The following is a 17,864-nucleotide window of genomic DNA, read 5'->3' as shown; positions in this document are numbered from 1 at the left end:
CTGTCTAACTCCACACACAAAAGCAAACTTGAAATGCATCAAAGACCTAAATGTAAGACATGGAACCATAAGTTTCTTAGGAGAAAACATAAGCAATTTTTTCCTGGGCACATCTCCTCAGGCAAGGGAGACAAAATAGAAAATGAACAAGTGGGACTACACCAAACTAAAAAGCTTCTGTACAGCAGAGGACACCATCAGCAGAACAAAAAGACAACCTACAGTATGGGACAATATATTTATAAACTATTTATTTGATAAGGGTTAACATCCAACATATATCTTCATTTATAAAGAACTCAACACCTAAAAAACAAATAACCCAGTTAAAAAAATGGACAGAGGACCTGAAAAGACATTTTTCCAAAGAAGAAATACAGATGCCCACAGGCACATGAAAAGATGCTTCACATCATTAATCACCAGGAAAATGCAAACTAAAACCACAATGAGATATCAACTCATACCAGTCAGAATGGCTAATATCAACAAGATAAGAAATAACAAGTGTTGGAAAGGATGTGGAGAAAAGGAGACCCTCCTACACTGTTGATGGGACTGTAAATTGGTGCAGCCACTGTGCAAAGCAGTATGGAGGTTCCTCAAATAACTAGAAATAGAAATACCATATGAACCAGTACTTCCACCTCTAGGAATTTGCCCAAAGAAAACAAAATTCCTGTTTGAAAATATATATGCACCCCTATGTTTATTGCCACATTATTTACAATAGCCAAGACATGGAAACAACCAAAGTGTCCATCAAAAGGTGAATGGATAAAGATGTGGTACATATGGGATATTATTCAGTCATTAAAAAAAATCCTGTCATTTCCAAGAACATGGATGAATCTATAGGATATTATTTTCAGCGAAATATACCAGGCAGAGAAAGACAAATACCACATGATTTCACTTATTTGTAGACTCTAAAACCAAAACAAAATAAAATGAACAAAACAGACACTGAGAAGTGAGTGGTGATTACCATGGGGGAGGGGTTGGGGTGGGTAGTTGGGGAAGATGAGGCGGGTAAAAGAGCACAAAAATTCTCAATCATAATATAAGTTGGTCACAGGGATGATAGTACAGCATGGAGAATATAGCCAATGATTCTGTAACATCTTCCTATGTTAACAGATAGTAATCACACTAGTGAGGGTAAGAATTTAATGATATGGCTGACTGTTGAACCATTGTGTTGTATACTTGAAAACAATATACCATTGTATATCAGTGATACTTCAATTAAAAAGAAAAAAATGTACAGTGACAGTTATGAAAGGGGGCAGATTTCACCATGTTCTTATCTATAAATAGAATAGAATAAAATTCTCCAAGAGAAGGAAAAGTAAATATCAAAAAAAGTCAATAAGGAACTAAAGAATTCCCAATAGAAAAGTGGGCAAGATATGAATAGGAACCCAGGAAAGAACAAAGAGAGATTATGAATGTTCATACTGATAATAAAATGAATGCCAATAAATGCAACAAATGATCACTTTTTTACCTATCATATTTGTAGATTAAAAAGACTCAAAATGCAGAGTTGGCAAGGGTAGAGGGAAATGAACACACTCATTTACTGTTGATGGCAATATAAATTGGTTAATCCATTCTGGGGGCTAATTCAGCCCTCAACAATTTGTAAAAAAATGTGCATTAAAATTAGATTTCTCCACTAACTTTAACTGCCAAGAATCAAACAAATGTGAAAGTTGTTTGCACAAAGAGATTCAAAGCAATCTAGATTATACATATGTGTATATATACAAATGATTTAATTATACTTATATTTATTATATTTATTATATATGTGTTTGTTTACCAGTAGAGGTGTAGGTGAGTAAATTTTAGTATATATATTCAATGAAATATTATGCAAACCTTAAAATTATTTATCTATATATGTTTGGATTTGGAAAGCTGCTCACAACATATTGGTGAGTAATAGAAAACAAGTCACTAAAGAAAACAAGAAGCATTCCCATTGGAAAATGAAGAGAAACATATATGAAAGCTGTAGCAAATATCATACTTAAAGGTTAAACTCTAGAAGTATAATCATTAAAATTAGGAATAAGATAGAAGACAAGGATGCTCATTATCACCAGCAATGCCTGGCCATCGTAATATGAGAAGAAAGAAAATAAATTGCACAAATGCAGGTTGTAAAGAAACAAAACAGTATTTGCCCAATATGGTTGACCATCTAGAAAATCCAAGAAAATCACTGAAAAAGTATTATTACAATAAACAGAAGAATTTAATAAGGGGCCAGATACAAGATGAATATATAAAAATCAATTGCTTTCTTTTACAAGCAATAACTACTAAATATCCCTTATATATATCATAAATCAAATCCATCAAATACTTAAGCAGCAGTATCAAGATTTCCCATATGACGTAAATAACTTAAATCATTCCTAGTAGACACAAAAGAAGATGCCAATTCTTCCTGAAAATTAATGTGTAAATTCAATGCAATCCCCACCCAAATTGTTTTAGTTAATGGAAATTGACAAATTGATTCTTAACTTTCATGAAATACACACACATATACACAAAAATAGCTAAGAAATTTTTGAAGAATGAAGATAAAATGAGGGGGACAATTGTCCTACAGAATATAGTTATGGCAGTTAAACAGTGCATATATTATTTTAAGCTTCAGTAAGATAAAATAAAAACAAAAACACAGAACTGACCAGGAGAAAACAATTTCAACTGTCAACTGACAAATTATTAATGATTGCATGTATATATGTACATACATTTAGTGATTTTATATATGTAGTCATTATATATATATAGTCATTATATATCACTACTGTATATAAATTACTTTTAAAAAATAACCTGTTAGAAAAAAGTTAAAGGATATGAATAGGCACTTAGAGAAAAGGAAATTAAAGTGGCCATTAAGCATAAACAAGAGGAACAAACCCCATAATTACTCAAATCAAACCAATAAGGTTTTATTGAGTGTTTTGTTCAATATGAGAGCAAACTTTTTAAACACCCATAATACCAAATAGTGTGGGGAAGTAGATGGATATATAAAGGCACAGTCATTTAGGCTGGAGATTGTCAGTATCTAACAGTATCAAGCAGACTCTGGAGATTTCTAAACCAGTGACCCAGCAATCATATGTCTATGAATAAAATATATAGAAGAATTAGCCACAAATTTACTGTTCATCACTAGTGTATGTTTGTTAAATAAGTTGCTAATGATTCTATACAATTTAAATAAAGTTGATTCTAATTTCATTAAATCATTTAATTTCATTAAAATTTTTAAAGACATATGCTCCAGTTACTACTGCTGTAACAAACTCTGCCAAACTTAGTGATTTAAACCAAATAGGGTTCAGAGAGGGCACAGTGAAACTAGCTGGTCTCCGCTCCAGGAGGTCCAGAACCACAGCTGCGAGGACCCCAGCTGGGGGCTGTTTGTTAGCTGGGGCACTAGACTAGAGCACCTACACAGGCCTGTTCCTTTGCCTGAGTTTCTTCAGAGAATGATGAAAGCCTCAGGATATTCCAGTCTTACATGATGACTCAGAGCTCCAAAAGTAGGTATTTCATCAAACAGCAGAGAAACTGCTTTGGTTTTCCTGACCTAGTGTCATAAGCCAGACAATGTCACTTCTGTCACTCTCTGTTGTCACAAGCCTGTCTTGTCACAAGATTCAAGGGAAGAGGACACTAATCTGCCCTTTCTCAATGTCCAAGTTACATTGTAAAATGTGAGATGGGAAACACGGCTGTGGCCATCTTTTGGAAAATATAATCTGCCACAACATATTAGAGAAGAAAGCAAATTGCACAATGTTTATAGTCTGATGTCATCTATATTGCTTTTAAAAACTTTTTGTGTATGTGCATACATATGTGAGTAAGTGTGACCAAATAACTATGTACAGCAAATACACAGAAAATAATTTTAAAAGCTATATGTCAAACTGCTAACAATAGCTCTGAGGAGGGGAGTAGATTGGACTAGTGGGATGGAAGTGCCCATTCACTTTTCCTCTAATGAGTTGAAACTTTGTAGTGAGTTCCAAGTGAAGATGTGTAAAGGACAAGAAGTAGCATCACGGAAAACTGCACACAACTGAAAGTGGGGCACAGGACCTGATTTGATGCCAAACCACCCCTGCTAAATTCCTAAAAAGCATGATCAGGTATCCAACCACTTAACTATCAGATACCACTGAGGTGAAAACATCAAAATGGATGTCTGATACTTGATCAAGGCAGTTCAATCTGTGACTATACTTACATTGGTAAAAAAGATGGAATTCTAACAACTCATAAGCTTCTGGGTTTTTTAAATTTGTACTGTATCGCTTCAGTTTTCTACTAAAAAGTCCCTTTTAAAAAGTAGTTTGCTCTCAACTGTAATACAAAGAAAAGCTTATTTCTTACTTATCAGGATAGGTAGCTTTATGAGGACATCCTTTTGACCAAGTGCTACCACAGCTCTAGATTCAGATTGTGTGAGGAGATAAGAGCAAAAATAAAGGAAGCATGGAATCAGGATGGGGTTTTCTTTTTGAATTTAACCATTTTCAGCTGAAATTACTCAACCCTCTTTTTGTGTGTAGACTCAGCTTTCAGTAGCAGTTTATTGTAAAAGTTAAATTCAATAACATTTTTCACTGAATACCAAGACTTACTATAAAACTATAGTAATCAAGTCAGTGTGGTAATGGTATAAGGATAACCCTATGTAATGGAATAGACAGCCTTGAAATCATCCCACACTTACCAGTCACTTGATTTTTGATGAAAATATCAAAGCTATCCAATGGGGGAAGGAAAGTCTTTTCAACAAATTGGAGAAAAAAAACTGTTCTTATAATATGTGAACAAAAAAAAAGAATCTCAATCCTTACTTCATATTATAAACAAAAATTAATTTGAGAAAGATGACAGAATGTAGTAAAAGTTAAAACTATAAAGATTCTAGTCTAGAAGAAGTCACAGGAGAATATTTTTGTGACCAAAAAGATAGTTAAATGTCTTTTAGAAAGGACATAGAAAATAATAAACATAGGAGAAAAAAGTGGATAAATTTAACTTCAAAATTAAAAATACCTCTTTTAAGCTAGATATATCCAAAATACATAAAGAACTCATACACTTCAACATTCACATAATAACAATAATAATAATAATAATAATAATAATAATAATAATAATAATGCTATTAAAAAATGGGTAGAGGACCTGAATAGATATTTCTCCAAAGACATATAGATAGCAAACAGATACATGAAAAGTTGCTCAACATCACTAATCATTAGGGAAATGCAAATCAAAACCACAATGGGATATCACCTCACACCAGTCAGAATGGCTAATATCAACAAGATAGGAAATAACAAGTGTTGGCAAGGATGTGGAAAAAAGGGAACCCTTGTACACTGCTGGTTGGATGGCAAATTGGTGCAACCACTATGGAAAGCAGTACAGAGATTTCTCAAAAAACTAAAAATTGAAATACCATATGACCCAGCAATTCCACTTCTGGGAATTTACCTGAAGAAAACAAAATTATGTACTCTTATGTTTGTTGGAGCATAATTTACAACAGTCAAAATATGGAAACAACCTAAATGTCCATTGATAGATAAATAGATGAAAGAAATATGGTACATATATACAATGGAATATTACTCTTTATTCCAAGAGAATAAAATCTTGACATTTTCAACAACATGAATGGACCTAGAGAGTGTTGTGCTAAGTAAAATAAGTCAGATAGAGAAAGACAAATACCAATGGTTTCACTTATATGTGGAATCTAAAAATCAAAACAAATAAACAGCAAACAAAACAAAAATAGACTCATAGTCACAGAGAACAGACTGATGGTTGCCACACGGGAAGGGGTGGGGGATGGGTGAAAAGGGAAGGGGTACAAAAATTAGTGAGAATGTTCTATATCTTGATCTGACAATGGTTACATGAATGTATATACATGTCAAAATTCATTAAGCTCTACACTAAGACATTTTTATTTCATGTACCTCAATATAAAAAAGAACTTTTAAAAATAAATACCTCTTTTAAAGACAGTGTTAGGAAAATGAAGAGGCTAGCCAAAAACTGGGAGAAAATTGTTGCAATTATATATCTCATAAAGAATTAGTGTCTAGGATATATCAAGAATTCCTACAACTTAATAAAATACAAACAACCCAAAATGGGCACTTATAGAGAAATCCAAATGCTGCTCAGTGTAGAAAAACAACCAGACACTTGAGAAAAGAATTAACCCAATACCATGACCACCTTCATATTTTACCCAAACTCTGAATACAGTCAAAGAATCACTTAATATTTTGAAATATAACATTAATTGGCACATAAACATACCCATTAAAAAGGAAGTCTGATATAAAAATGAATACTTCCTTACATCTGTTAATCTCATCATAATTAACTGCTTAAAAAGTACGGGTAATAATTCACACACAGAAAAAGTGAGTTACATATAATTTTTTTTATTTCACAGCCTTTTAAAAAATATAAACCACTACGTATTTTGAAAAACATACACAGAATAATCATTTAGCAGCCACAATCTTAAAAAAATAAAGTAACTAAGAATGAATTGCACCACAGAACAAAATAAACTCTGCTGACTCATTCTAATTAGAAACACATACTGTTCACTAGGAATGTTAAGTGGACCAACACCACCACTTTTCCATGATCAATTATCACTAAAATCAATCACAGGATCTATTCCCAGGAGACCATTCCATTTTTACAGGAATTTGTGCAATGTATAAATATGAGGTTAATGTGAATTTAGTTTCAAGATGCCATTTTTCCTCTGGGAGACAAGTTCAATGGCAAGGGGGAAGGGTAAAGATTATGGAACACCAAGCACACGACTGGCTCAAACCCTTCCCAGCTAGTTTTAAAACACAAGAAAGAAAAAGATGTGCACTGTGCTCTACAATAAAATAGCCACTAGTTACATGTGGCTATTTATATTTAAATTGTTCAAAATAAAATACAATTGAATTTTACTTCCTCATTCATGCTAACCACATCTCAAGTGTTCACTAGCCACCTGTGGCTAGTGGCTACTGTATTGGACAGTGCAGATATAGAACATTTCTGTCATCACAGAAAATTCTTTTGGATAGTCCTGGATGTGGGAAGTGTTTCTTCTTCCTTTACTTAGCCAGGATGTAGGCTGTTTAAGGAAGCGGCTTTGAGAAGCAATTCTTCTCTCAGGATATTCCTAGATTGGTGATGAAGTCACAGAGTAAAGTAGTCTTTCTTTACATAGATTACCCTCCCCTGCATAAAAGGTAGGATCAAACACCCAAACAGAACTCTGCCAAAAATCCATCAGGAACATTAGAGAGGAGATAAATGAAGTAGACTGAGAAGCAGAAAGGCAGAACATCCTTTATCCCATCCCAAACCTCTCTCTATAAAGAGATACAGTCACCAAGAAAGAGTACAGGTTCCTAGGGTCCTCTAGAAAGAAGCGGGGCAAGTGTGTTGGTTCAGGGAGAAGGGCAAGTGTTTTATAAGCAACCTAGCATGTCTTTACTCTGCTTACTCTCAGAGCACAGGAGTTTTGCCTGGAGGGTTGCCAGTTGTGAAGGCGCTAAAGTTTGGGTGTATTTCAAACATTATGCTCAGTTACCACTGTATTTTGTAGCCAGGGCACAGACTACTGGTTGCTCACTCAAGATTCACCATCATCTTCTTCTTCATGAAGAAAACTCACACTTTTGTTGAAGGCAGTTATATGTCCAGCTACAAAAACGACATTTCTTAGGTAACCTTGCAGATAGCAGTAGTCAATGACAGTCTGGCCCATGAGGTATAAGCAGAAGTTGTTGGGCTGCTGAGAAAGCTCTTAAAAGGAAATAGACTGAAGAAAGAGCATGGCCTGTTTTCCTTTTGGGCTTCCTTCACCTTTGGGCAGCTGCAGCACCCATCTTGGAACATAGGAAAATCCAAGGGAACCTCAGGGACCACCTTGACCCTGACATCTGGAAGCTAGTGAACCAACTCTAGCAATAGCCTACCTCCAACCTCCTTGTTACATGAGAACAAAACAAAACCCTGCTTTGTGTAAGCCACTGTGCAGTCCAGCAACTTCCTACTCTATTATCCAGAGAGCAGTCCATCTTGATTCCCAATAAGAAAGCAAAATTTTCATCTGAAAGTCAAAAACATCTTGCTTGAAGAATCTGTACATATTCAATAAGTTCAAGTAACTTCACAGTCATACTAATAAAATAAAAGTTGAGTATAAAAATTTTAACTTTAGCCCACCCACCTATGTCTACACAGCCTAAGAATAGAATAAAAGATTGGGCATATTATGTAAAATAGCTGTTATTAAGGAAAATAAGAGTATTTTTTAGCCTAATCTATCAGGAAATTTTTTCTGAGTGCTTATTATGTTCTGATTACTGTTCTAAACACAGGTCTTCCCTTCTGATTACTCAAATTCCTATATGGTAAGATGCTAACTACTCAGATAATCAACCATATCATTTATTTCATCAATTACTTTATTTTTTATGTAGGCAAAGAAACAGTGAATTGAGAATTTATTTCACTGATTCAAACCAAAAAATCAACATCAAAGATCTAATAACTCAATTTTTAAGATGTAGACACCTGACAATGATTTCCTAATGATCCAAAATTTTAATTGTGGATTTAGCTTAAATAAGTGCAACTACCTCAGAGTATCTATAAAAATTAAAACCAAAGTGCTCTACAAATACATTCTATGTAGTACATTAGTACCACTAGTACTCTAAAAGTCCCTATATTAGTAGGTATGACTTAGAAAAACAAACATTTCCCACTGTCTTAAATGGTTTAACCATTTACAGTGTTTAAGATTTGGCCATTTAAAAACTTTAACTCTATTGCACTTATCTTGAAACTATAGGCAAAATTGGAAACACAAAATGTCAAGCTAAAAATGGGGTATTGCATTTTTTTTTACTCACCTAGTTCCAAGTTTCCACCCCTGCAAGTGAACCAAAAACAAATCCTGGCACCTTGTCATTCCCAGAAAAGCTGGTGCATGGCACACTCTGGGTAAATTTTCTCTCTTCTTCTGTAGAATCTCACCAGATGGCATCAGTCCAGGATCTACAGCTGTGCCCCAAAATTGAAGTTCAGACACAGGAATCTACTTTATTAGACATTTTAGATTTTGCAGGTGTAATCGTGATGTCATTCTCATTCAACTTAAAATGGTCATCTTTCCAAGAAGAACTGCAGATTCATTGCACTTATAAGTTTGGAAATTAGTGAAACAATCAAGATTATGCTAATAGGATTTGAAGTCATTTTAAACACTGAAATTTAGAAACAACAATGTAATAAGAACACCTGAGAAAAATTCTAATATTACATAATAATCAAATTATGGCCCATTTCCTTATCATGTAAGAAATTCGACTCAGCTTCAAACATTGCTGAGGAGTCTTAAAAGCCTTTCATTGAAAATAAAACATAGGAATTGTCCATAATCATGTTTTGCTTATATAATGAGCAGGTACTTAAATGTTCCTGACCTTTCAAGTGTTTTAATATCTAACTCAAATGTACACTGTCCTCAAAAATAGACTTGATATAGTGACGGTCAGGACCAGGCTGTGGTCAGTGGATGGAGCAGTCAACCTGCACAAGCCTGAAACCTAGACAACTGGTCAGAACATTGGCTCAGGAATGCATACAGGTAGCAAAATAAATGAGTTCAAAGGCATTTCTCATGTGGGACATCAAACTATGCTGGGTTTTGGAAAAACAGCAATTGAATAAATGAATAGGAAAAAGGCAGCTCGTATACACGTATCAACAAGCAGCATTTCTAAGAAGGCAAGGGCAAAGCAGGAGAGCCACAGCAGCAAGTTATGAGGCCAAATGTGTGAAGAACTTAATTCCCAGAGTTTAGGGATAAATTCCAGGCAGAGATCAGGTAATAGGAATAAATATTCATTTTTTTGCCTGGGTATATGGGAACTCAGTAACCAAGGAATTAGATTATGAGGAGGTTATAAAATGGCACTGGACAGAAGATAGAAAAGTAACCACTCCTTTCATAGGAAACAGTCAGCAGAACCAGCAAAGAGATCAGCTTTCTACTGGGATAACATCAAACTACTCACCCTGGATTCTCTATAATTTCCTCTCTGGAAGAGTCACAGGTAGTTTAAACCTCTGGACACCAGTGGCACAGCTAGGAAGATGAAATAATGACAAAATAAGAAGTCAAGCAAATGGTTAAAATAATCTGCATTCTGGTTATTTATAAAGTATGAAGTGATTGTTTTCTATCCATATGAACAACTATGATTGCTAATTAACTATTCCCACACTCATCTTCAATGTCCACATTAACCATACAATACATAACTTAAGTGCCACTACAGAGGTGTCAACTAGAGAACTCTATTTCAAAGTACAATATAGAATCACTGCAGTTGATTCTGATTTCAAACTAGAAATTCAAGTCAAGTCTACAGTAGCTCTGATAAAGACAAGTGTGTGTATGCAGTCTTATATACACATGCGAATTTGTTCATGATACTTTATTTAAAATAAACCACTTACTTTGTTAACAGGTTTCTTCTACCAAACTAACATAGAACAGGTGGGAAATTATCTGTATGTCTCAGGCCAAAAGCTTTCTCCCTAATTATTCACCTAAGTGAGACTATTTTTTCCTTTCCCTGAATTATCAAAATAATTGTCTTCCATTTCACTATAGCGTTATAAACTTAGGCAAAGCTTAGTGTTTCACCGTTTTTAGCCTCTCTACATGGTCTCTCTTTGTGCCTAAAAGTTATAAATATTTTCAGTATTACAGTCATAATATGGACAGCTTATCTTACCTTAACATTACTGAAACCAAATCTTCCCTTATTGAAGATAAATTATATCTACATTACATATTCCAACCCCAAGATCCCCTGCACTGTTTTCCAAAAGAGAAGAATGATTATTAGAATTGCAAACATTCCTCACACCCCATTCTAATTTCTATGATTCTCTATCTTGGCATTGATTCTTCGGGTTTGTAATCAGTTTGGCTAGGTATACGGTAGAAGCTCACAGGTTCTGAGTGGGAGAGAATCCCTTATTTCACTTCATTCTTTCCCTCCACCTAACCTCTTGGTTTCTTAGGCCCTGGGTCTTCATAAGTTTAGCCATAACCAGGGACAAAGTGAAACTGAGGCTGGTCCCCACTTTACCATTCGCAGAGAACTTCCATTTCCGGGTGTTCCCGTCCTCTCTGCTCAGGGTTCCCGGTTAGCCGGCTCTAAGTACGGCTGTGGTCCTCCGCGCACCAGCCCAGGGCAGCAGGTCGGCTCCAGAATTTGAGACGACGTAAATCAATGAGAAAGCATCTGGAACATGAAGTTGTCATTTCCCTAACTAACACTGCCCTTGGAGAGGGTGTTTGTGTGCTTAGGGCACCAGTGAAATGCTTCTTCCTGCCCATCAATCTTCTCTCAAATGCTGTAATCATGTAGCCTAAAATGACAGTCTCCCCCCTCCTGTCCCTGTTTTTCTTGTCACCCTGCAACGTGTACACCTCTTTTACACTAGCCCTCCAAGGCAACGCTACGACATCTCCCAAATAACTCTCACTCTAATGCTCACCATCCCGTTGTTTCAGATTCTAAAACCACCCGGCGCAGCAACATGCAGGCACCAAATGGGGTCTGTGGCTAGAACTGGAGTAGGGATTAAGGGCACGAAGAAATTCCCCATAGCAAATGGGCCACTGAATCCATTTCCCTTGGCACTGCCAGTTGAACCCCGTTTAGCTTCTACCAAGGCTCAAAAAAAGATACTTAAAGCGATATTTGGAATATTTTGAGTCCTGTTTCCTCCTGCCTTCCATCCCAAAGCTCACACTCTCTCAATAATTTGGATATTTAGGTTAATATTAGATTTTGTTTGGAGGAGGCTGGACTGAATTTTCTTAAAGATTTAGTTTTCCATCGCTTGGGTGCAAGCTAAAATGCAGTTAAGACTGGGAAGAACAGCTGGCACGTGCCCAGAGCCATTCGGGCTCCAGAGGCCGAACTTCCCTCTTTTCTCCATCTGTCCCCGTCCCCAAAAAGCTCAGGGCCTGTCCCTAAGAGCACAGAGCCAGTCCAGACCCCATACATCCGCTGTCCCTGGCACCCGAGAGGGCAGCTGGCACCGAGTCTCTTTCAGGCGCGGAGGAACTCGCCCTTCTGCTTACTCTTTCCACCCCCGAACCAACCTGCCGGCGCTACAGCTGAACCTGGTACTGGAGCCTGCGCGGCCACGCGGACAGAAAATCGAGACTTGAGACCCAGCCCGGCGCCCGCGCCGCTCGGTACCCTCCCGCCAGTTCCCGCGCCTTGTCAGTCACACCGCCTGCTCGCGGGAGAAGCCCCAAGGCTCCCGGTGCAGCGAGAGGCGCCCGGGCTGCAGCGCCCCGGCCGTGCTGGTCACGGAGTTCTTCAGCTGCTTGATGACCACGAAGAGCAGCAGGAAAAGTAAGAAGAGCAGGAAGAAGAAGAGCGCCAGGTAGAGCAGAAAGTTGAACTCCCACTCCATGCTGCAGGCGTGGTGGCAGTGCGCGTCCGGCGCGGATTGCTTCTGGCAGCGAGGCACACCTCCCAGGCCCCCACCTCGCGGTCTCCTCGCGCCCGCACGAGGGCGCCCCGCCTTGGGCGCCTACTCCCGGGTCCGCGCCAGGCCTTCCTCAGCTCGGAGGAAACGCGCTGAAGAGCTGGTGTAATCCCGGCTCCGACTCTCCCAGCAGGCACAAAAGCCTCCTGCTTCGCAGAGATCCTCTCCTGCGCCCTTGGCAACGTGGGTGTATTTCTTTAGGAGCGAACTTCAGCGGGTGGGGACACCAGGAGAAGAGGCCACAGCTCAGCCTCCCAGGGATGTTTGGCAAATGATTTCCATCTCCAGCATCCAGTGGGGTCCCTAACCCTCCCTTCCTAATTAATTTATTTCATTATTTCCCCCTGTCCCTGCTTTCCCAAAGGACAGGCTGCACTGGACCAGAGACCCCCCCCACCCCCAGATTAAAGGTGATGGTGAGGTGGGGGTCTAAAGGGCTATTGGATAACTGCTGTGAGCTGACTCCACATCTGTGGAGTGTGACATACACAAATGGAATGTGAGTGAATTCCAGCTCAAGCAACCTTGCTCTTCAGAGTTGCAGGTGTACTCAGTATACCGAGTTCACTTTTCTATGGACAACAGGTCATTTAGGCAATCAATAATAAACTGCACTTCAAAAGTTATTTTGTAAAAGCTTTACAATGCTGACTTGAATTCATTTTGGTGGTGGGGGGGAACAAATACAAAACAAAACAATTTGCTTAAAGTGCTTCTTTAATAGCCCACATGGGTGCAGATTTTAAAGAAATGTTTATCTATTGCTGTGTAATAAATTATCCCCAAAACTCCTTGACTTCAAACACATAAATGTTGTTTATCTCTCTCAATTTCTGTGGATCAAGAATTTGGGGGTACTTCACTGGGTAATTCTGTTTTGCAATTTCTCATGAGGTTACAGTCTCTTGTCAGCCAGGGCCACAGTCATCTGAAAGCTTATCTAGAGCTAGAGGATCCACTTCCAAGGTGGCTCACTTGCATGGCTGTCAAGTAGTGCTGGTTGTTGGTGGGAGGCCTCAGTTCCTTCCCATGTGGGCTTCTCCACAGGGCTGTTTGGGTGTCCTCACAGCGCTGTGCTACCTTCCCTCAGAGAAAGTGACTCAATAGAACAAGGCAGAAGCTGCAATGCCCTTTATGGCTAGCTTCAGAAGTTGTATACCATCACGTCTGCAATATCCTGTTAGTCACACAGTTTAGCCCTATTCAATGTAGGAGTCCAAGAACAAGAACATAAACACCAGGGGAAGGATCACTGGCGGCCATGCTGGAGTCAGGCTATTAAACTTGCTAATACAGCAGGTTATATCACTGCCCATTCTGTGGGCCTCCAACTTTATTTCATTCTTTATTTGTGAATATAAAAGGAAACCTCCCTGGCTGAATTCAGGTCATCCTGATTACACCTGAATAAATACAACACATCCCATATTATTTAATGGGCTACCTGTAAAAAATGGCTGTTCCAGTGATGGCAGGAGGTTCAAAGAAAGAGGATTGTATGGAAAAAGCTGTGCATTGGGAATTTTAGTCTCCCCTGAACCTGTCAGTGGTCACTTCAGCTCTCTCAATTCTCTGACCTGTAAAACACCCTGCTTAGTTTTTCCTTAGGTTTATGTAAGGATCAGAAACAAGTAAGATGTTGGGTAGGAATGTGTTTTGCTAAGTGCATGTCAGATACCATTCTTATTCTATTACTGTGGGTCCCCAGTGTTATAGACTACTGTACAAAATTTCCAAGTCCTAGGCCTCTCCCCTCAGCATCTTACTTACTCTTTCTCTCTCTCTCAGTAAATTATTGATCTGTTTCATAGGCAGTGGCATTCTGGAGCTGGATCATAAAATTCTTTTCAAGAATTTTGCAAGCCATTTGTTAAAATATAGCCATTATTAAGAATTATATCATACAAACTTATAATTAAATAAATTATGTTAACAAAGGTAATGCTCAAAACTCATCAATTCCTAATCATTTTACTATATTTCACATTATCTATGCCCTTGAAGTTATCTGCATCTGTTGTAGCTGTATGTCTGAAATATTATAATAGTATGTTACTGCACATCTCTTCCCAACTGTGTTCAAATGCCATGTGAGTAGCTTGAAATTGGCCATCGCAGGAGTGTTTGTCCTATAGAAATGTTCAAATGCTACAAATCAAGGCCAGAGAGCCAGTTGTTAAACATTTACCAGCACACTACTGCTCATGAGGCTACTGAGGAAATTTGAAGTCTTATACAAGTAAAGCAGAGATTTGCGACTGACTACTCAGAGTCCACACACCTCCACTCTAACCACCACATGTTCCTACTAGTAGAATTCTCTATGTTATGTAGTCTTGGTACTAGTACAGATCTCAGTGACTGTTTTCCATTGCCACCTCCTGCTATGGAAACCAAGGGGGTCAGAGACATCTTTCATCTACTTTTGATACAGTGCAGGGCGGAGGGCAGGAAGAGCATTCCAGAAACTCAGCCAAATATCGTTGATTCTTGGACTCTGAAGCTTGAGGGCAAATGGTACAGCAGAAAATGTTGGAGGTCCAATGCATCCCAGTGGCAGAGGAGATCTGAGGGGCACACCAATACTGAGTGTAGCTTTTGCTACCTGCCTCCATGGCATCCTTGCTCCTGCCCTTTTCCCAAACTTGGCTCTCCTGCCCTTTTCCATTCTGTGAGCTTCCACTGGTTTTCCAGTAAATCTTCTTATTGCAGCAATCATAATGGTTAATGTCAGCTTGCAGATGAGAATACTGATAATGAAGACAGAAAGTACTTACATACTTCGCATATGTTAAGCACTTATAATCAAAATGTTTTTGGTAGAAAAGACATGTGCCATTTGGCACACTGCCATCCAGATATCCAGGCAATCAAAGGATGCACACTGAAGCACAGAGAACTGCTTCAGTGTGACCTGCTCAAGGCCACACAGCTAGCAAATGGCCAACCTGGGCTGTGAACCAGGGAGTTTGGCTCCAGAGTCTGCACTCTCAACCCCATGATACACAGCCTCACAGGGAAAAGTGCCCTTTTGTGTACAATCAGCAAATTAATGACCGTACTTTTTTCTGTTGAGTGTCAAATTTAAACCAATTTCAAGTGACACATACCTTCTGCTTACAACATCTTAGTCCCTTCCTTTGAAATCCTGAAGGTCAAAGCTTCAAATGAGCCAGTGTGTGCCTGCAAAATGCTGTGGAAAGAGGCCAAGGGATGTTAGTTTTATGTTGCCAAGTTCAAACCCATTTCAGCCTTCCTACCATAACTATTTAGATTATACATTTATCTGAGCAGCTTAAATAGATTTTTAAATATTAACTCACAAATCTATATATTTACTCTCAATAAAATATCTTTTAAAAATAATAATGTTGTCCAAAAAATAACTTATTACATTTATTAGAGATACTTCTAATGCTTTTCAGCCTGTTATATTTATACATTTCATAAGATGGTCTGAATTTCAGTTTATATTGTATAAATGACTATAGGAATAAGACAGTCTTTCTCTGCCTAAATATGCATATTAATGGAAATCCATAGAAAGACAACTCAAGAATTTATAAGGCAGGAAGAACACTCACTATAGATGAAAGGTTGGCTGGTCCCAGCATCTAAAAAGAAAGCCCTTGTACACAAACTGGTAAGGTGGAGGGAAGCTGTGTCATTACAATCTCATAGCACTGCCCACGGAGTGGACACCACATACACTCCCACTTAACACAGCCACTACTCATAAGTCAGTCTTTATGTACCTTTCAACTCCTCACAGATCTCAGAATAATTGGGTGTAGCCCCAGGGCTACTCCAGGGTCTGGCCTATGGACATGTATGGGTAGGTTTATGTCTCTATAGGGTTCCCCATCCCTTTGACTGCTTCGTTCCTCCTCACCCTCAGCTCTAATAGGCAGGAGTCTTTTATCATAACAAGCATCAAAGGGGTTCATGAGAAGTAATTAACAGTAGCAATAGATGAGTTTGTTTTATGAATGTGCTTCCCTGAAGAGTCTAAAGAACAAAGAAGACACCCAAGAAAAGCTATAAAAATCTGTCGTGATTCCTGGATGGAATGGAATCTACATGGACTTACCTGTTGGAACACCTGCAGGATGAAAGCAGTTTCCACAAGACAAGGGCTGGATAAGGGTAGGAGACTGGAGGAAAAGGGTAGGAAGACTGGTACCTTTCTAAGGCTGACTTAACTTGGCCTGAAATGAACAAAAAAGAAATGGAAGAAATATGTTGTGCCATGCTCTGGCTTCAAAGTGTGTTGTTGACCATCATTAGTAATAATGGGTTCTTAATTAACTGCATACCTTCTCAGGTGCCATGTACCACAAAGAAAATGGATTACAGATGGATGATTTCTGTTTCCTTTAAAGCATACATGCATGTGCTGAGGGTGAGGTCCATATCCTGTGCAAGTTTCCAGGCCCTTAGAGGCTCTGTCCTAGCTAGTCAGGGCCTGAGTCAACTTCGGGGCCTGAGTATACTCCAGCCATACCATCCATGTCCTTCTGATACACCATCTATCTTTCTCCTGCCCCATGCACAAATATACCACTATATTCATTTCTAGGAGATACAACTGAGCTTCCTTGACATTACCCCTTATTTGCATTCTTTATCACCCATACAACCCTGTACATCAGAATTAGAAAATCTATGACAATGTTCACTGCTGCAGAAGACCAGAGAGGTGAATTGTTTGACCTCAGGGAGTCACATAAAGTTAATCAACAGTTATTATAACACCTGGACAATAGGATTTGCTCTTCACACTCTCACCTCTTTTCCTAAACCAACCTCAAAAGAATGATTTCAACACTTACGTAATGCTTACGAAGTGAGATACTCTTCAGGAATTAAGTAAAATGTATGACATAGGCTGCTTAAATCTCATGCAATAGGAGTTACAGTCAGTTGGAAGGAAGGAAGAAAGAAAGTAAAGAAGGAAGGGAAATCTAAGGACAAAATTTGAGAAGTCTGTAGGAAATCATCTTATATAGGTAGCCTTTAAAATACAGACTTCACCACTAAGAATAATTCCATGGAAGAAAACTCTAGACCCTGTCCTTGGTTTAGAATGCCTTAAAATACTGTAGAAGATGACAAAGTCTGACCAAAAATGAAAAAAATATTAAGTGACAGATTGTGGTAATGACCAAACACTA

At 38.3% G+C, this 17,864-nt stretch overlaps 1 protein-coding gene across 3 annotated transcripts in view; it reads right to left on the bottom strand.

Moving 5' to 3' along the window:
- Positions 1 to 6,505: 6,505 nt before the first annotated feature.
- SMIM43 (small integral membrane protein 43) overlaps positions 6,506 to 17,864 on the bottom strand; it is a 51,555-nt gene continuing 40,196 nt past the window's right edge. Inside the window, exons 3-9 of one of the 3 annotated variants that reach the window (XR_012131599.1) lie at positions 16,781 to 16,898; positions 15,801 to 15,883; positions 12,296 to 15,440; positions 11,271 to 11,426; positions 10,185 to 10,255; positions 9,018 to 9,168; positions 6,506 to 8,209 (exon numbers count right to left, since the gene is read on the bottom strand). Coding sequence is in view for 1 of the 3 variants with exons in the window: in XM_073237097.1 (XP_073093198.1) it covers positions 15,808 to 15,883; positions 16,781 to 16,898 (194 nt within the window). In the remaining 2 variants the exon portion in view is untranslated. Of the gene's footprint in view, positions 8,210 to 9,017; positions 9,169 to 10,184; positions 10,256 to 11,270; positions 11,427 to 12,295; positions 15,441 to 15,800; positions 15,884 to 16,780; positions 16,899 to 17,864 lie in introns of those variants that run through there. The other 2 variants (XR_005056681.2, XM_073237097.1) reach the window with 2 other exon arrangements.

The sequence above is a fragment of the Manis javanica genome, chromosome 5, assembly GCF_040802235.1.
Source record: "Manis javanica isolate MJ-LG chromosome 5, MJ_LKY, whole genome shotgun sequence".
Taxonomy (NCBI): domain Eukaryota; kingdom Metazoa; phylum Chordata; class Mammalia; order Pholidota; family Manidae; genus Manis; species Manis javanica.
Note: the sequence above shows the minus strand (reverse complement) of the source record. Positions and strands in the feature narration are given on the sequence as shown.